This window comes from Seriola dumerili, unplaced genomic scaffold (genome assembly GCF_002260705.1).
Source record: "Seriola dumerili isolate Sdu_G_001 unplaced genomic scaffold, Sdu_1.0 BDQW01000149.1, whole genome shotgun sequence".
Classification (NCBI taxonomy): Eukaryota; Metazoa; Chordata; class Actinopteri; order Carangiformes; family Carangidae; genus Seriola; species Seriola dumerili.
Window position 1 is genome coordinate 2,181,312 of NW_019174404.1, and position 19,977 is coordinate 2,201,288.

The 19,977-nt window shown below is 40.1% G+C and overlaps 2 protein-coding genes across 7 annotated transcripts in view; both read left to right on the forward strand.

The window, feature by feature from the left end:
- The first annotated feature begins 341 nt into the window (after positions 1 to 341).
- apopt1 (apoptogenic 1, mitochondrial) lies at positions 342 to 6,017 on the forward strand. Of its 2 annotated transcripts, none has more exons than XM_022750643.1 (5): positions 342 to 638; positions 1,676 to 1,873; positions 3,904 to 3,967; positions 4,267 to 4,357; positions 5,873 to 6,017. In XM_022750643.1, the coding sequence occupies exons 1-5, from the start codon at positions 480 to 482 to the stop codon at positions 5,985 to 5,987; spliced, it is 627 nt and encodes a 208-aa protein (XP_022606364.1). In that variant the 5' UTR covers positions 342 to 479; the 3' UTR covers positions 5,988 to 6,017. The 2 variants fall into 2 exon arrangements, with proteins under 2 accessions (XP_022606364.1, XP_022606365.1); XM_022750644.1 differs by lacking the exon at positions 342 to 638 and adding an exon at positions 1,468 to 1,590.
- A 1,523-nt stretch (positions 6,018 to 7,540) lies between these two features.
- Positions 7,541 to 19,977, forward strand: part of klc1 (kinesin light chain 1) — a 45,911-nt gene continuing 33,474 nt past the window's right edge. For 4 of the 5 annotated variants that reach the window (XM_022750197.1, XM_022750200.1, XM_022750199.1 and 1 more), the window contains exons 1-4: positions 7,541 to 7,978; positions 15,847 to 16,114; positions 17,141 to 17,371; positions 18,446 to 18,524. In XM_022750197.1, coding sequence (XP_022605918.1) covers positions 15,848 to 16,114; positions 17,141 to 17,371; positions 18,446 to 18,524 — 577 coding nt within the window. In that variant the 5' untranslated portion in view covers positions 7,541 to 7,978; position 15,847. Of the gene's footprint in view, positions 7,979 to 13,465; positions 13,542 to 15,846; positions 16,115 to 17,140; positions 17,372 to 18,445; positions 18,525 to 19,977 lie in introns of those variants that run through there. The other variant, XM_022750198.1, reaches the window with a different exon arrangement.

Below are 19,977 nucleotides of genomic sequence, written 5' to 3' on the forward strand. Positions count from 1 at the left end.
CATTTAAATAAATAAAATTTGATGCACTGGTCAATTCTGCTTAATGAGTAATGAGTTCTTGATTTAATTCATGAAGAATTACTTTCTTTAAAAAGTGACAGGTAAAAATACCTTTGCATACCTTTATTTGTAAAATATTTATATATCATATGCGTATAATGTAATTGCGTGTATAATACAGGACTTAACTTGTAGGAGAGTATTTCTAAATTATGTATTTTTTAGTTGGGTAAAATTTATATAATTGCTAAATAGAATAGAAATTTCCCCGCCCGCTCGACTAATTCCGGGGCGGTAGTGGTGAGATTTCCGAGCGCACCTATTTTCGCTGCTGGGTTCACGTGACAGGATGGCTGGTTAGACACAGAAGGACATGAACTCTCTGCGCTGAAGTGTGGACGGACAGTAACAGCAGGGTGCTCGGTTCTGTATGGGTCAATAAATGTATGTAAGACGCGGTTTAGTTTCGGTTAATTAAAATGGCGTCCCGAACAACAGCAGCAGCGGTGGCCTGTTTAACGTGGAGGAGGTTTGGTCCCGTCGCCCTCCACGCTCCTCTGCGCCCACACAGCTTATCAGCAGCGAGCAGTCGGCTCTGCAGCTCCAAACAGGCAACCCAGCAGGACAAAACACCAAAGGTTCGTGCACTAAATCACATTCAGTTACAACAAATACACAGTCATAAATATTACACCGCTGCAGGAGATTCCCAAGCTGTGATGTGTCCACCCACCGCTGCACTGACAGCGTGTGTGTGTGTGTGTGTGTGTGTGTGTGTGTGTGTGTGTGTGTGTGTGTGTTGCCATGTTGTTGTTCTCGGTCTGGTTTCCCTTTTTTTTTCCATTTTTTATGCAGAATATATATGAATATATGCAGATCCAGATGAGTAATAACACAATCTAAAAATCATCCATTATTAAAGTTACAGAAAGTTTTCAGTTCAGTGCCTAATAAATATCTTTTTTCAAAATAAACTGCACAATTTAAAGCCAATTTTTATTGTGACCAGCTCAAGTCACACCTGTGCAGTAATCATGCTGTGTCTTCAGCATCTTGATATGCCACACCTATCAGGTGGATGGATGATCGTGCTCACTAACAGGGATTTAAACACATTTGTGAACCATACATGTACTGGTTCATGTACTAACTAGTAACTATAGTTGTAAAATAAATGTATTGGAGTAAAAAAAAGTGCAGTTTTTGCTTCTGACGTGTAGTGAAGTAAAAAATAAAGTAGCATAAACTGGAAAAATCCAAGTAAAGTATAAGTAACTGTGAATGAACCAGTGAACTCACACTTGTATCTAGCTCGTTTCTGGTCTCTGAGTCCTGGAACGCGTTCGTCTCCTCGCTGCCCTTCTCATCGTGCAGTCTGGTTAGAAATGATAAGCAGTCTCCTGTAGAACAGCTGCTGTTCAAACCCATGTGACCTTGGTCTGTGTTTGTGTGTGGGAGCTTCCACTGTTTACTCACCTACTCACAGGGCGGCTCTCTCTTAAACATGACTTTAACATGTATTTGTATTTAAAAGGGTTTTGTGGAGTAGAAGAAGCAACCTTCTTCAGGACGGATCCCGTCAACAAAACGGTGACACAGCAAATGCTGACGTTAGTGATGATATCTCATCTTAAGTGTCTCACAGTATTTTGTTTTTGTTCTTTTTCACATGTAGAGATCCGCCTTCAGGCCAGCAGCCAACTCCACACACGACTGGATCGGTCCTCCAAACCCCCTGTCCAACCTGCGGCCCATCGTTTACCACGTCCCCGAGAACGAGTCTGAGCTGGAGAAGCGGCTGAGACACCTCAGGCAGGAGACGGAGGACTGGAACCATGACTTCTGGACCAAACAGAACATCACCTTCAGCAAGGTTAACATGTTTTTGTTTTTTCAGTGGGGAAATTAAGCTCAAGTGCATTTCACTATGCTGTTAACTCTCTTTTTTTATCCTACGCTGTAACTCGGGGAGGTCAGAGGTCAAGGATTCTAAGGCAGGATGAATACTAAGTCATTTTAATTCCTCTGCTGCACAGAGATGATGATGGGCTATTTTCAATAAACTCTTTGCTAACATTGTGCACCAGTTCAGTTCTGTCTTTTACACTGAAAGAATAATAAAAGATGTTGCCAAAATCAAGAAAGTTACGATTTTATCTTAATAATTAAATGATTTGCAGCTTTAGAGTTTCCTTAGTCTTCATACCAGCAGTCGTAGTGCTTGGGTATTATTTTTGTATTTGTTTCTCCTATAAGTTGTATCACTAAAATTGTTCTAATTGGACCGTGTGATGAAAGTAGAGTGACGGCTGGTCAGGTAGCCATGATGGTAAGCAGTGATGTGCATCCTTACAGAGCAGTTACCGCACACTAAGAAGAAAAGAATATATATGTACACATTCTTATACATACTTGCAACACAAAAAATATTTTAACAGTGTAATAAGCCTATGATGCAACTAAAGATACTAAACAATATTTCAAAAAAGTTTCTATGTGCTGTGAGGGAATTTTCTCTTGTCCACCTAATGAATGACTGACTCAGGGTGAAAGGTCACTGTAGGTCGCTGTGCCACAGCTACTGCATTAAATCTTACAGGCCTTGAGACGCTCAGGCGGCTCCTCCAGACACAGCTGTGGTTTGCTGCTGATACTGCTGGTGCCACGATTGATAACAGAAGACCTTGGATGGTCAGTAACAAGTGGCTGGGTGTTCTAAGAATCAGCACTTGGGCGTATATAGTCAGGTTTCCTTGTTTATGGTTAATGAACCAATACTATACTCACACATCCCCCTTCTTCCTCTTATTTTAGACATTTGAGCAATTATGGAGTGTAAGGTATCTATAGTAATCTTTCTAAGTGTATAAAGATGATCCTCAGGGGTGCCATCATGCACAGGAGACTATTGATGATTCCTCTTTTCTCCTTGGCCAAGCTTCAATAAACATCCTCAGTATAAGTGATCCTGGACTCCAGCGCTCTCTCTTCACCACCAGTGTAATTATTCCCTAACATGTCCACACACAGTTACTGAGAAATCTGATGTCAACCAGATTTACTGGAGCGAAGCCCCTGACTCAGCAGACATCCTCCCTGCTGATGTTTCTGAGACCCTGCCTGCTCCAGAGCTGCTGCCCTGCAGCTCAACTTTGACCTCTGACCTCCCAACCTCCCGCTGGGGGCCTATCACTATCCCAGTGTCGTCATTATTATTTATCAAGTCAGTAATGACTGTGTCAGTAATGTGGGTGTTGGTGTCCTCTGTACGCTGAGCTCTCATGGAGGAAAGTTCTCATGTTCCCCAGCAGAGGGCAGCATCGCACAACAAGACTTTGTGTCTCCACAAACTCTTAAATCACAATAGTGATAAAATACTTTCATTAAAATCCTTCATTGATTCTGTTTCTAATGCAAAGAATTATATTCAAAACGTGATGATGATGAATGATGAAGAGGTTTTTATTTCATGGAAATGTTTTACAATTCAAAGGTTTCCAGAAAATGGATGTTATAGGATCAGGATTAATATACACTTTCTCATGTTTTCTATCAAAGGGGTTCAGTCTGCACTGTTTAAACACCAACATTAATTTACATTTACATTTTTACTGTCACCAAAAAGATGGTTTTCTGTAAGTTGAGAGCATCACTGCATCCATCTGATTCTATTGTTTGAAACTGCTTAACCTGAGTCATTAACTAGTCTCATGTCTGGATAAGGTCAGAGCTGTGTGATGCATCCTTGTGTTGAGGAGTGAGACAAAGGAGTATCAAACTGTCTTGCAGCAATATATAAAATATAAGTATATAGACCATTGTGTTTACTGTTGGCTTTTTGTTTGTGTATGTAGTAAAATCTATAGAAAGAAACTAAAGATAACATATTCATGTTCTCTGCAGGAAAAAGATGATTACATCACCTCACACTTCAAGGCAAAAGGCTTGACTGTGCGTGATGAGCAAGGTGAGGACACCCTGGCTTTCTACATATTTTCTGTTTACAGGTTGAAAAACTCGCCTCCATTCAGGTGTTGTGAAGAAAAGAGGATTAAAGTCTTGAATAGAATAAAACGTGTAAATTCCTCAAAGTCAGAGTCAGTTTTGTCAGACCTTGATAGAAATGATGGTCTGATTTAAAACCATTCAAAAGCACAGAAAGCAAAATGTGTTTTTACGTCACAGCTGTGGATTTAGAAGGGAGACTTAATCTTGATGAGAGTATAATATTGTCTGCTGTGTCACCCCCACCCCCCCACCCCCCAGGACGCCGGCGGCCCTTGAGCAGTGAAGAAATGGCCGTCTTCTACAAGAACTTCCTGGACAAAAACAGAACACGACATGCAAATTACAACAAGTGAGTTGTTGTTGCAGCCGAGTATCTCCCATGGTGCCGCCGGGTGGGTGGGTACATCTCCCACCACGGGAGCTGTGGGCTTTAACTGGCGCCATTATATACCATCCCACCTTGTGTATAGAGAGCAACAAACATTGCAGGCGCTGAAGAGCTTTCTGTGAATTAGCTTTGCAAAGAGGCGGATGTGTTTTTAGGTTAGAGAGAAGTTTTCTGCCCACACACACACACATCACCTCTGCAACAGCTTTTAGTTTAGTTTTTATTCCTACGTGTGGGTTTTAAACTCTAACTTTTGATTGCATGACTGCTTTTCCTCCTTTGCTTCCTCCAGGTATTATTGCTTTCTTTGCCCAGTCTGATTAAAATCTTCATAATGAGCCTCCAAAACAACAAACCTTTATTGCATGCAAATGTTGTTTCCTTTGATCAAAAGTCCAAAAAACTAAAAAAAAGAAACAAATATTAAGTTTATAGTAATAAACGACAAAGAAAAGCAGCAAATCCTCTTTTTTGAGAAGTTGTTTGAAAGTTGTTTCACGACTTTTGCTTGAAAAATTAATGAGACGATTAATCAATCTAACGGCCGTGCTGGCAGCTCTGTGAGGCTGCATGGGACAAATTAAAATCTTGACCTGATAATATAATAATTAATAATAATTAAAAGTTATTGTATCATCCAAATTATTCAAATTCATCCTTAAGGGGAACACGGCTGTGTGTACAAAGTTTCACAGTAAACCCAAGTAAACAGAACTGCAGACGTCGACCTCTTGCAGTGGCTCCAGGGGAAACGTCAGTCACAATTTCATAGTAATCCATCCAATAGACGTTGAGATATTTCAGTCTAGAACAAAAATGGTGGGTGGACTGACAGACCGACACCATCATTACTAGAGAAAAATGTATATGAATGATTCTTTACTCAGTGGCCACTTTATTAGGTACACCTGTCAATCTAGTTCAGTAAATTCAACCTTCACTTAATAAAGTTTTGTTGACATTTTGGAAATGTGTAAATTTAATATTTATTACTGAGGTCAAAGTTATAGGTGGCATGTACTGGACTTGGAAAAACAGGTGTACCTCATAAAGTGGCCACTGGCCAAAGAGTGTATGTTGCTGTCATAAATACTAATAATATTGTGTAGTAAAATTACAGTGTTGTATGCCTTGCATCTAAAAGAGGCCATAATACTGTACAACAAAATACTAACCCTACTGTCAGTTTATAAATCTGAGATGTCACCCAATCCAAATTATTATTTATGTGATAACAACATGAGTTAACTGCCTTTAATCATTACTACTCTTTTTTTCTCTGCTCAGTTTTTACATCTAGACACTGATAATGAGATTAACTTCTTTTGTAAAGCTGTCATTATTTCCTGAATGGAGCGACACACGTCATCTACTGCTGTGTTTCAGTGTTGGATAATCTGTTAACTCGTGCTGTACCATTGAATTTAACTTGAATATACCTCTAATCCTCTTTTTTCCCCTCCTTTTCGTATCCAGGGAATGGTACCGACGAAACTTCACCATCACCTTGCTCATGGCCCGAGTCGCCCTGAACAACATGTGGAGGACTGTTACACATAGCAGCAAGAAAAGCAGCACTCCTACCACCTGATGATAAATAAACTCTTCACCCACTCTGCTACCTCGTGTTTGTGTTTGTTTTTACTGCATTTTAATGTACTTCTGTTCTTCCCTTGTGTTTTAATTGCCAAGAATGATAAAACTACCACTTGTATCTGATTGGAAATTTGTCTTTTTTTTTTATGTCTGCCTCATTTTTTTCTTTTATTTCTGGTGCCTGTTTTTGCTTCAATGAGATCCCCTCATGTTCATAAATATATTTTCACTTCTCACTTGGAGACAGACAGACAAAAAGATCAAGAGCTGTTGAGCTGATTTATTCAGTCTCTTCATCATCTAATTACTCTGAAAAATAGTATTAATCTTAAGAAGCTTCCCCCTGAAGCAGGGTGTTCACCTGAAACGTCAATTAAATAAAAGGATTTATTAAGTCCACACCTGCATGCACGTTACTATAAAACCCACAACAGCTCAGCCAGAGATTTTCTACATTTTTAAGGATGAGTTGTGACAACGCCTGAACTTGTGCAAACAGTAGCATCAAGAGACTGAAACAAAGACGTGCATGAATACAGTCAGTGCAGTGTCTAATGTAGATAAGTGGATACAGCACAGAATGACATGCACTTGTTATTGGACAGTTTATTTTTATCAATGTGTCAGTGTTTGCTTGATGCAGCTGATTCATTTAATGTTTTGGGTCAAAGGTCCTGATCTGTATAGGGTGTCATCCTCTTTTAAGGTGGGGCAGTTAGGCGAAGCCATTTGTTGTTGCTGCATTGTATTCTGGTCAATTAAAGAAAACAGTGGTGAAATTGGTTGTTTTGTCTTTGTGCAACAGATTTCTAAAAGTTTGATTGTGGCCCAATTGTTGATGCAATATGGTGACTAAAGCAATAAAATATTTTCAGTTTGAAAGGAGCTTTCCGAACTTCAGCTCTAGTGGAACAGTGTATATAAGGATATGAGGATCTTTGTTGTTATCTATGTGGATCCCCTCAAGAAGATGCAGCCCAGGACAGAAGATAAGTGGTCAAACAGTTCACTGGAATTTTCCCTGATCAATGAAAGAATATAAATATGAATATGAATGTTAATAAATCATTAATAAAAGGTTATACAACACTACAAATGTTTATAAATATATTTTGCAGCCCTCTTCCATAGTCCATTGGAGAGGTCTCCCCATGAAAAACAATAGCAAAATAGACAATACATGCTGGAGGAGGATTTTCCACAGTCTGGCAGTCCATAAATTGTTCTTATTATTGGTTAACGCATAAATAAATGATATATTAGCCATTAATATAGCCATCGATTACACCTTATAAATCTTTTACAAATGCTGTCTTATCTGATTGTAGTCCCAGAAATACACAATGCATTTCAACTACTTGTTTTTGCAGTTCAAGCATTGCATTGCATTAGATAAATAAATAAATCTGGCTGCTCAACTCACACTCTCTATGCTCACACCACAGCTTCCCCTTTAATCCGGGCAGGGGTGACATCATTACCGAGGAAGAGTCGGGGGAGGAGGGGAGAGAGGGGCACCGGGTAACGCCATTTTCACGCACCGCGCAGTCAGTCAGTCATCCAGCCAGTGGACCAGCAGGCTGTCATCCTCATGGGCGACTAGTCGGCTGTTTATTTACCCCCATGAAGCCGCTGTCGGGTTAGTTTCACGGAGCTGTTCCTGCCATGGAGCCACAGGGGGCCAGGCTTCTCTTGAATGGCTCAGACTAAAGCCCGTGTTTGACAGATAGGTGGCTAGCTATGTAGCTAGCTGGTCATCATTAACGGCGGTTGATGCAGTGAAGCCCAGTCGGCGAAACATACCCCAGGCGGATTGGAAATTCTGTCTAACAACTCAGTAGTTTTTTTTGTTACACCTACTGGCAGACATTGTCGGCGAAAGGAACAACAACTCCATCTGAAGAAAGGTGTGATTTAAAAGGGAAAGAGACGAGGAAAAGCAGCGTTACAGTCTAGCTACAGCGGCAACGGATGTCCTAGAGAACGGTAAGAATGGCTCCGTGTATTTCTTGGAATTGTCTCATTAGCTAATTAACCACTTTCACAAATGTTTATTTTGTGTAAAACATTTATTAATGTGTCATTCTATCACACCACAAGCATTTGAATTATTATATGATTAGGGCACCCATGTTGTAAATAATTACCCCCCCCCCTTTCTTGTATGGTTGGTGTTTACTTTAATTGCGGGAATTAGACGCCAAAAGCACATCAACTGTCACTGGAATGCTAACGCTGAGTTAGCACCGTGCTGTGTGACAGGAAAGTATCGGCCAACTGGTTCTTCAGGTTAATCCGTTTGTAAAGCGAGATAGCCAGGTAGAAGCAGTAGGAACTACATTGGTGTGGACACGGCTAGAACATGCCTGTCAACCCGGTGGAAAGATGCACTTGTTTGTGCACTGCAGCACCCTAAAGTCTTGATGTTGAATTTGTCATGTGATGGTTATTTAGCTCTGTTAGACGTCCTTTCATTGATATTCACGGCGGGGTGAGGGCTGTGAAAGCTGCCAGTGTTGAGGAGACAGCTTCAGAGGGACAGTGGATCCCAGTGTGGGTCTCACAGCTGGGAAAACCAAAAAAAGACTGAGAGTCGTCTATGAATATTTCGAGATTTAGGACGCGTGCAAATACACAATCTCTTGAGTCTACACTGCATGAAATCTGAGGGATACACACAAGTATTCCTGAGAGTTTTGTTTGCCCTGCCCTGCAGTATTTAATGTTTAATCCACCCAAGGTAGTTCTCCTGACAACCTGCAGGGCTCCTCCCCCAGGCTAACACCCCTCTGCTCCCCCCGGACAACTTGTTGTTGGCTCAGAGATCCCAAAGGTTTTGTGTGTCAACCTTACACAGTTGGTAATTATGTGTTTTAGCAGCAGATTTTGTTGTAATGCTGCAGGTCGGCTCGAGGAGCACCTAAACATAATGCAACTGTCAGATACTTCTGTTATTGATTAGTCTGCCAGATACTTTAGATGTATGAATGTAAAAATGAAAAAACAAGTTATCTGGGCACAAGGTAATGTCTTCTATAATGTCAACTGTTGGAAGGACAAAAAACAAGATATGATTTGTTTGTGGGGGGCTGTGTTACTGCTGTCTCTGTAGATCTGCTTGCATGATAAATTTTATGGTTAATTAGGTGATGATAAATCTTTATGGTCATTCTGGAGGCTGTAGTTTCTGATGCTGTTGAGCTGAAACAATTAGTCAATGAACTGATTGTTGGAAAATGAGTTGACAACTATAAGAATTTAAGCAAAAAGCAAAGCAAAAAACCCAAACATTTTCTGGTTTCAGCTTCTGCAAATGTGATAATTTGCTGCTTTTATCTGGGCTGTGTTTTTATGAACTTATTAGCTTTGGGTTTTGGATGGTTGCTGAGACAAAACAAGCAAATTTAAGATGTCATCATCATGAGCTCTAGGAAATCGTGAAGGGCATGTTTCACATTTTCACATTTTACTGACAGAATAATTGACACAATAATCGAGAAAATAATTGTCAGATTAATTCATGATCAAAATAGTCATTAGTTGCAACTTTTTGCGTTGTTTAATTGACTTGTATTATATATCAGGTGTTTGTAGGAGAGTAGGTTAAAGATTAGCAAACCTCTCAGTATAATGCTATACAGTTCAACACCGCCATAACCTACATCCTCCAAAATGATTATACAGTTAAATCAGCACCTCTGTAAATAGTTTTAATTAAAACATTATAACCTCAATGAAGGTTATTGCAGGGCTAGTTTTAACTAGGGGTACCTGAGTGTAAATTGTAACAGAATTAGTGAAGACATACATGATGCAGGCACGAGAACTTTACATTTAGCACAAGACTTGCCATAAACAGTGGAGTCTGCTCGTCATAGAACATATGATATGCTGTAGATCATTTTCAGCTTTCAACTCTGTGTTACTACCAACTGTTGCTGAGCTTCTGCCCAATAACCTTGGAAGTTAAATAAAGTTAAAATTGGCAACATTTAAAATATCAAAGATATAAGTAATCATTAAGATTTCTGTGTTTGGATCACCTTCAGGCGACTGTTGTTGCTCCAGTTTGTGGAAACTGTGCTAAATTCTTAGCAGATTTTCAGAATTTATCTGAAGCAAATAGTCAGACATCATGGCCCCACGGTGAAACGACTCTGTCAAATGCCAATCAGATAACCAGTTTTCATAATTGGCTCGGGCTTAAGCTGAATAGTGTGAAATGATGCTATCAGCTACGAGAAATATCTGGTAGAGAGACACAGAAACACTAGATACCCTAGTGAGGACATCAGCAGGAACTCATGCAGTCTACTATTTTAAAATTTGTTGAATTTAGTTCTGGTGATGCAGACCTAATCTATGGAGAGTCTGAAGCAAGTTGTATATCAAAGTCAGTGTGTGTGTATAAGAAATAAATCTAGTATATTCTCTCTGTATCTTGGTGGGGAGGATTGCTCCTAACTCTCTGCTGCAGTAAGGAGCTGTGGCCACTGCTGTCTCTGTAGATCAGAGCATCTTCAACAACTTCACCAACTCAATTGATAAATTTAATCTCTTGCCCAGGGCTCGCTCATGGAAGTAAAAAGAATTATTGGTGCTCTTGTCATGTGAGAGCTTACCAGAACTGAGCCTGCGACTCATTTTAAGGAGATGACACAGTTTAACACAGCAGGCTGCAGCAAATAAATTCATACTAAGTTCGGCAGTTATGTTCCTCACTGCTCTGTTGCCTTCAGGTCCAAAGACCAAATGTGTTCTTTATTAATACCTATCACACTCATCATTTCCTGTGTTTCAGCCTGGCAGTGTCGCGTCTCGTGACTGCCTGATTTGTTAACCCCTTTCTCGGTCTCTGAAGCTAACAGTTAATATTGTCACATGATACATTCATAACGGATAGTTTAGTAAGACTGATATTTAGCAGGATAGATTGCAGCATGTGGAAGATGACATAAGGTGCAAGAGGAACAGCACAAGATGGAACAGCACAGCAGACTATCACGATCTTTTCAAAAGCGGCTATAATCAATGTTTTTATCATTAACGATGGATCACATGACTAGTTGTATGTGAAAGGGGTTGCCCGTGGTGATGAGCCCACAGACTCTGCAGTTATCTTTATCTTTACGGAGCGTTATAGCATCTTTCAGCTCATTGTTTTTATTTTTCCAGACCTGCAGCTGTTTTCAGTGAAAAAGCTCTGATGAGTCCATTTTACACGACATGCACAGCAGCAAACAGCAGACAGGCAGAGTTAGAGACTAGCTGGAGAATTTAGCAGGGAAAAAGACAACAGAGCTAATAGGATAGTGAATACTACTATTCCTCCATTTCCACTGTATGTAAATAATCAACTATTAAGGGAAAATAATAGCAATAATTCACTATATCAATTTAAATTTTGATAATAAGTCAGTGTTTACAGCTTGTATCTGCTTTCTTCCAAGTGGAAAATCAATTCTCACAGGTTTATTTATTTTTATTTTATCGATCAGCTGAAAAATAAACTGTAAACACTGTTAGCATAAAAGGCTAATTCATCTGCTGTGCCTTGCCAGTTGTTAAAAAAGCAACCTAAAATTAAAATAAAAAGACATATCCTAGCAATTCATGTAACACAACATAATAAATACAATAGTGTTTGAAGTGTCAGTTTGAAGGGTATTGTGTTTTAGTTTTTTTGGTTGATTTGTACTTGTGTCTGTGTTTCACACTCAGGGCTCATAGCTATTGTTTTCTGTGCTGTACTTTTTCCAAAAACTGGGTGGTAAAGTCCTGTGGTGTGGTGTGTTGTACTCTTCTTTGTTTTCAGCTATGGTAGATGTATTAGCTGGGGTTGTTAACCACCCTGCCCGGTTCTTTGAGCTATTTATACCAGACAAACTGGCATCTCTTTGTGAGAAGCCAAGGTTTTGAACAGCAAGTGCAGTGTTTTCGTTGTTAATACAGGTAGAACAAGTGTTACGTCATTTGAGTCATGAATGGCCAAACAAATATATCTGTATGAAGATGTTGCAGATGATTTTAGATTAAAAATCATCCAGTAAATTTAACCTGCCGATGCCCAAAGCGTCCGACAGAGTCTCACTCTCTTCATATGTGATTACGGCTCACAGCGCTCATCATCTAATAACCATCAGCCCACACATCGCTGACTAAGATTGTTCTTCGCAGTGCTGCTCATTCTACTGCATTAGGCTCCATTCTCATGCATAAAGCCCAGAGCAAGCACTCACTGTTCCTCTTTTTCATTGGTCCCAAACACATCCCCCCCATCCATACCCTACCCACCACCACAGCCTCCCGATCACCTCCTACTGTATCACAGCCTCAACCTGTTTATACGAGGAGCTGAAGCGTCCCTTGGGTGCTCAGCTTCAAGCCTATTTACATTTCAAAAGTTAACATCAGAAATAGTTTTCTCTGCCTTTCCCTTTGTGCTGCTTTGTGCTCTGAGAATCATCTGATGCCCGAAATAAACGACTGTAGGATCAGAACCGGAAGAAAGGCTCGTGCTGTCACTTTCACTTCCGTGTTACGTTGCCTGCAGTGATAGTTGTTGTCTGTCTTGTTCTTTGCAATTTGGGATGTTTCCAGTGGTTAGAAATTGACCTTGCTCTGTGTTGTTGGGGCATAAACTACTCACTTTGGATTGATTGGCTGCTGAATGGATGTTGATTGCTGAAGGTTAATCAATAATAAGAATTTAAAAAAAGTAATTGTTAGAGGCAGCCATAGTTACAGGTGCAGCAGTTTTAAGACTTTTAACCGGATGAGGTGAATGATAAAAATCATTTTTCGGTTTGTGGTAAGGTGACATAAATACCAGTGACAATAAATCAACAGGGTTTATCTCAGTTGTGTAGAGTCACTGAAGTGTCAAAACAGTATTTATAAGTGCAATATCAAAATGACGCCACATATAATACAATGTGCTGCAAGTGCAAGCACAGACTGTATTTTTGTTCCTCTTTCTTCTCTTTAAAAGTCAGGTTTTGAGGAGTAATCTTTTCTTGACCATCCATAATTAAAATAATCATTAGTTTCACCTCATTGTCTTTATTTGTAGGCATTTATAAGAAAATAATTGCATCATTACAGTGTCATTTGGACCTGAAATAAAATTAGAGGTGCAAATAGAGCATAAACACAAACAATCATGAAAACCTTTGCTTTATCAGCCTCATGGCTGTTTGCAAATAATACATTTGGAAAGCCTTTTCTGCAAATGAAGTTGTTTCAAATTCATCTCTGTGAAAATCCCCTGGTGCTGCACAGTGCTGCTCACCTGGAACTGCTGTTTCCCATCTCCTCCTGCGCACAGTGTCAGCTTCCTGCTCTGCTGTCAGCTGATAGGCTGCAGGCCGGTTGCTGAGTCACATGGAGTGATCAGGGCTGTAGCCCTTCCTCCGTCTGCCTCGTCTGCTCAGGGCGATCTTCAGCTTATTGTTTTTTCTTCTACTTTTCAACCGAAATGTGAAATCTGAGGCAGTTCAGGAGGCGTCTGCTGTCTTCACCTGGTACAACAGCAGCTTTCTATACTGAGGTGGGCATTGCAACATCAAGTATAAGACTAATATCAGGACAGTCACACCCAGAGTTTCATTTCTGTATTTTTCACAGACATGCAGTAGAACTTAACTTCAGTCAGAGCTTCTGTAATTATTCAGTTGAGAGAATGTCTTCAGTTTCAGTTTGGTGTGCTTGCAGAGATTTATTAGGCAGCTCGCTACAAGTGCTGAGGCAAAGTGCTCAGTCATAATCCTCTTAAGTGTGTGTGTGTGTGTGTGTGTGTGTGTGCATGTATGTGTATAATGAATACAAAGCAAAGAAAGTCAGGATGAAGTGGGAAGGAGCGCACGGGGAGTGTGTTGAGGGACTATATCAAAAGAACAAATATTAACTTATAGTCTTTTGCTAATATGTACCATAATAATATCACCAGTTTTATCTCTTACAACTAATAATGTACTTCCTTAATCACCAAGGCTGATTCAAGATCTGATTATGTGCTATGACTGCATTATGGCAGCACTAAGAAGCTGATGATTATGGGAGATATTGTAATCATGAATATGAATGTTTAGAGTTGGTTACTGCAGTGGAGGATTAATATTCAAATTCCCAAGAGCGCAAAATGGTATCAGAATGAAACTGTATATTTTACCTGCTTTTTCTAAATTTGGGTCATATTTTAGTTAAAGTCATACAGGTAGAGCTAATAAATGCAGGCTTGAAATCATATTAAAGATGCAACTCTCTAATATTTTGGTTACCAAGCAATTAGAGTTGCAACTAATGATTATAAAATGCCAGAAAATAGTAAAGAAATGTACTATTATATCTTCACCCAATCTTGTTTTGACCAATAGTCCAAAGATCTTCAGTTTACTATAATGTTTGACACAGAAAAGCATCAAATCCTCATATTTGAAAAGCTAGAAACAGCAAATATTTGTCATTTTCGCTTATAAAATGACTAAAACTATTATTCAGTTATCAAAATAACTGCTGGTTAATTTTCTGTCAATAGACTTATCAATTAATCGACTAATCATCGCAGCTCAACAATCAATAAAACAAATATAAAGTACAGCAGTAATTTAGAGTAGTTTCAGTCACTCATTATGTAATCTAAAATGTTTGTGTGTTGTTTTCTACCAGTTCCTCTCAATGTTTTTCCTGTCTGACGATCTTCACTTCATATCTGTTATCTGTTATCTGTAAACCACACACAGCCCACAAGCCTCAGATCTGGATTTGAACTGTCAGCAGGCGGCAGGTTTAACGTCTGTGGTTTGGTTTATACTTTTCATCACAGCTGAACCAAAGTCCCTGTTTTTCTTAAAGCTTAAGTGATGACTCCTCCGGTTTTTTTTAGAGCACCTCAAACAGCATTTCACAAATACTACACTGCACTTAACCTGTGTTTATCCAGCCTCTTCTGCTGCAGCACCCTGCTGCTGCTCACACTCTGTACTCAGCTTTCCCACAGAGCAGGTTGTTCAGTCAGTGCCTCGCTCAAAGGCACCTTGAGGTTTAGAGGGAACCAAAAACATTTCATTTTTATTCCTTCAACCCGAACCACCCGGACTCCTGAACCAAGAACCATCCAGTCACAAACACATGGACTAACCTTTCGGTTCAGCCAATGTTTTTTCCCTCTGTCAGCTAAGTATGAATTGTAAAGGGAGATGAATCTCTGTCAGGCCTGTTAACGGGCCATGAAGCAAGAAAAGGTCAGAAGATTGCAACTTTGAATGAAACATCTGAATTTACAGGGTGCGGCATCACACATATACCTTATTCTTTCCCACTTTCTTCAGTGAAGAAGAACATCAGAGCCAATCAGAGGCAGAGTAGGGGCTTCACACACACATACTCACACACAAAGATAAATGTCAGACTCACCGGTGCAACCAATGAAAATGTTAACAGGTTTTTGGTCATATACGACCACAGCCATGTTCAACCTTTCTTGCGTTAAATGTAATTTATTTTTCTGTCAGGACTAAACAACCATAGAAGTCATGAGACAAGTGGATGCTAGCATCCTTATAAGTTCAGAGTCTTTAGATGACAATAAGCTGCTTTTAGTTTCCTTATTTTTGTCTATATTTAGAAAATTGTTTGCTCTCTTGCATTCATTACAGCCTCATGTTTGTTCTCTGAGGACATTCAAGTCAGATTCATTTTATACAGCCTTTTTACTGTGTTATGTAAATTTATACAATGCTTTGGCATTCAATTTTCTTGGTTGGAATCATCTGATCTTCATAAGCCACTGTTAAAATGGATGAATACATCGTTATGATGTTGAACTTTTTCTTTCTCTGTTGTAAAATCTGCAGAATGCGTGAGGACATGTCCACCATGGTGTGTGTGAAGGAGGAGGAGGACCCTGGGGAGAAGCTGTCCCAGGATGAGATCATCTCCCGGACCAAGCAGGTGATCCAGGGGCTGGAGGCCCTGAAGCAGGAGCACCACTCCATCCTGGAGGGCCTGCTGGGCACGCTGCGCTGCCTGAAGCAGGATGAGGAGGGCGTCCTGGTGGAGGAGAAGTCCCACATGATCCGCAAGTCCCTGGAGATGCTGGAACTCGGGCTGAGCGAGGCACAGGTATGTGACGAAAATTCACATCACAACTTCACAAAATACAAAAACATTTAGTTTCCAATGCTATATGATAGTGAAAGCAGCAAATCATCTCGCCTGAGAGGCTGGAATCAGAGAATATTTGGCATCGCTTCGGTAATTTTGAATGAAAAATGTTCTGTTGATTGACTAATCATCTTAGCTTTATTATCTTCCAAACACTCAGTTCCTGTCCTGGAGGTGGCTATTTGTAAACACAAGTATTTCCAAAAGCCTCCTGAAAAAGAACAGAAAAAAGTGCGTCTTCTACAGTTTAGAAATACATTTAAAAAATGCATATTTGCAGAGAGTTGGCAAACACCGGCCTGTGAGTCAGTGATGACTCATTGTTGGTGCCTTAGCCTCTCATCCCCCTTTCCCAGCAGGCTTTGTCCAATAAATATACAATACACTGCACGTCCCCCATGCAGACGTTAACATCTACCTCCAGATTTTTGCTTCAGTTGTGGTGAATTACAGTGTGATTCATATTTTCTACATCATTTTCCTGCTCTAACACCCCTAATGTCTCTATGCCTCAAACTCTGTGTCTAATTACACCCCTCCCAGCCTTTCACCTTAGACCATATGCTATTAGATGGATGTTCCCACCCATGGAGCCTCACAGTAACATTAGTGGGCACATATTTAGTTTGGGTGGGTAGTGTACTATTATCCCAGTTTTACTACCCTACTTTATATACATGATGCTTCCACTATATCTTGTACTTTGTTCCATTTATTCAAAGAACAGTCAGTCTGTTGTCCTTAAAACAGCAAATATCCTGAATAATGATACTTAGAAAATAAATATTGCTATGAAGTCTTCCTAAACCCAAAGAAGCGTGTGTACAGTTACAGCCTTTATTAGTATTTATATTTTGTATGAAGTCATTAACTGAATTTATTCTTATTCTACTTGATCCAACATCCAAACTATGTGATATGATTTGTATTCCTGAGCTATGAAGGAACTCTAGTGTTTAAAGAAACCCCCTCGTCCTCGCCCAGGTGATGATGGCGCTGTCGAGCCATCTGAGCTCGGTGGAGTCGGAGAAACAAAAGCTCCGAGCTCAGGTACGCCGGCTCTGCCAGGAGAACCAGTGGCTGAGGGACGAGCTGGCCGGGACGCAGCAGAAGCTGCAGAAGAGCGAGCAGAGTGTGGCCCAGCTGGAGGAGGAGAAGAAGCACCTGGAGTTCATGAACCAGCTGAAGAAGTACGACGAGGACCTGTCTCCATCTGTGAGTCCTCAGCTTCTTCTTCAGGATGTGTTATCATTTCCTCATGTTTCATATGTTTGACCAAACATCTTATTGATAGCTGAAGCAGGATTTCAAAACAACGAAACTCCAGTGTAGAGTAGGGATACTATAGATCCATAACAGCACTGAGAGTCACTTGTGAGACAGATAGACATTCAGTCACACTACACCACTGAATAACATATTTACTGTCATAGCAATCCATGTTACATAAAAAGGATTCAGGGTCATTTTTTCACACATACAGATGTTAAATTTGGGGAAAGAGCAATGGCCATGTCTCAATGTGTAAAGTATGCAAAATTTGGTTAAAACTGCTCATAAGCGTGGCTACAATAAGGGAGAAGTAATTGGTTGAATCAGTTGGTGTATTTTCTGTTTGGAGTTGTAGTTCTCACTCTTGAGTCACATTTGCAAACTAGAAAGTTCTCAGAGCGTGCATGTCTCTGCAAAGGCCACACAATAATCAGGATCATAGAAAATGTTAAGAATTTCATCAAAGTACACATATTGCTAGACAACTGAGAGACACAGTTTCATACAAGGAAGGGCAGCAGTTCTTGAAGAAAAGTGCTTAATTGAGCGGTTTAGTAGTTAATTCATTGTTGTGACTGCAGCTGGGCTTCATCAGTCACTGAGAGCATCTCTTTTTCAGTTTGATTATTTGTGTAAAGTATGTGAATGAGCTCAGCATTGTTTTGTTAAGGAGCTCCCATTCCTGTGAAAGACTCTTATTCCCTGCTGCACCTTCTCTCCCACTGATTCCTGCTATTTTTGGGTTTTTTTTTTACTCACTTTCCTAAACACCTTATCAGCAGCACAGACCAGTGAAAACTATCAATATAAGTGCTTTGAAATATGCTGGACTGGACCCAGAGTACAGAGTGACTGCATCAGCAGATAAGTCGGAAATGTTCCTTTGTGGATTTAGAAAACATTGAGTCACTTCATTTATAATCTCCCCTCCTTTTGCTTTTTGTCCCCCCCCTCCTTCCCCTCTGTCTTTGCCCTCCTCCTCTCTTTCACTCTGTCCCTCACACCCTCCCCTCTCAGGAGGAGAAGGACTCTGACTCCAGTAAAGAGACTCTGGACGATCTTTTCCCGGATGACCAGGATGACCAAGCCCCAGGCAGTAAGTGTTCTACCTCCGTCTTCTTCCCTCCACTCTGGGAGACTCTCAAGCATTTTCAAACGTGGACCCAGTTATGAAATATAATTCCTGGCCTTAGGATGTAGATTTAATTGTATGGGTCCTTTTGTGATGTGGGTACAAATCTGAACCTGCGCCTGTAGACACAAATAGCTGTAATAAGAGGGGAACAAAGGCAAATATCATCAAATATATTTCTGAAAATGCATCATAAAGTACATGTGCATAATGTATAAAAGCTGCAGCTCACAGCGTTGTTACTTTGCAGGCTGTTGCCAATGACTTGCAAGTTTTTTTTTTTTTTTTTTGATGGCAACAGCAATTTTGAAAATGTCACTGCTGTAAAATTGTAAACAAAACTTAAATCTTTGGACTAGCAACACCCTTGTAATACACCGAAGCGTAGTCAGTAGTCAGACGTCCCCAGGGTCTGAATATATCGCATAATGTATGGCGGTGAGTTTTTTCTGTCATTCATTGCTTTTCTGCACTTTTCTTAAGCCTTATCAATCTTTATCTCTTCATCCTGCTGTAATTACACCCTCTGTCTCGCTCTACTGCTCTCTCTCACATGCGCACCCTAATTTTTCTCTGCTCCCACTCTTCATGTCCACCCCTTCCCTCAGTGTTTGATGGGGTGATCTTCCAGTACCTCAGTAGCCCAGACAGTAAAGCTGTGTTGGCTGTGAAGGCCCATTAGTCAGGACCTAGTTCAGCCTGGAGGGAGGCCAAATGGAGGAAAAACCTCCCAACCACATTGGTTTTATATAGTTCCAGAGAACAGAGAAAGGACACAGCAAGTTCTTTCTGTGTGGCTGTTGTCAGGTGAAATAATGTGTCGAAAAATACCTCAGCTGTGTTTGATATGAACTTTTTTGGCTGGGAATATCAATGAAATGCTTAAAATCTGAAAAAAAGTAAAGCATACAATTCTAGTAGCCTAGTAACCTAGTAACCTGTTTGTCTTTGTGAAACCAAATAAAATTATAAATTCAATGCCACTGCACTAAATTGGCTGTTTGAAAAATCTGAATTTGAGAAAATATTCTGTAACTTTGAGCTGGATTGGGACAACTGACTCTGACCTCCAGAAATACACACCAGCAGTTTGTCCTGAAACTTGGCATTGGTAATGTTTTTAAACTCTTTTTGCACCAAGGTGATTCCCATTTGGCTCCTGGCACCAGTTTATCAGCCAGTTTAAATTGCTGACAAAATGGACAGCAGACGGGTTCATACTCTGTCTGAGCCAGACTCCAGCTCTCTGCACTCCAGTCCAATTTCTTCTTTATTAAACTGTTTAATTTAAACCACCAGCTGGAAATTGATCTTTCAGAACATGTTGGATGAAAGTAATAAACTTAATAATTTAATTCAGCCTTTGGAACTTTATTAAATGGTATTTTTCATTTTCTTGACAGTATGAGGGCCAATC

Coding starts and splice junctions, on each gene's coding strand:
- apopt1 (XM_022750643.1), top strand. CDS start 480: ATGGCGTCCCGAACAACAGCAGCAGCGGTGGCCTGTTTAACGTGGAGG. Junction 639..1,675: donor AGCAGGACAAAACACCAAAG/GTTCGTGCACTA, acceptor TTTCACATGTAG/AGATCCGCCTTCAGGCCAGC. Junction 4,358..5,872: donor CGACATGCAAATTACAACAA/GTGAGTTGTTGT, acceptor TTTCGTATCCAG/GGAATGGTACCGACGAAACT.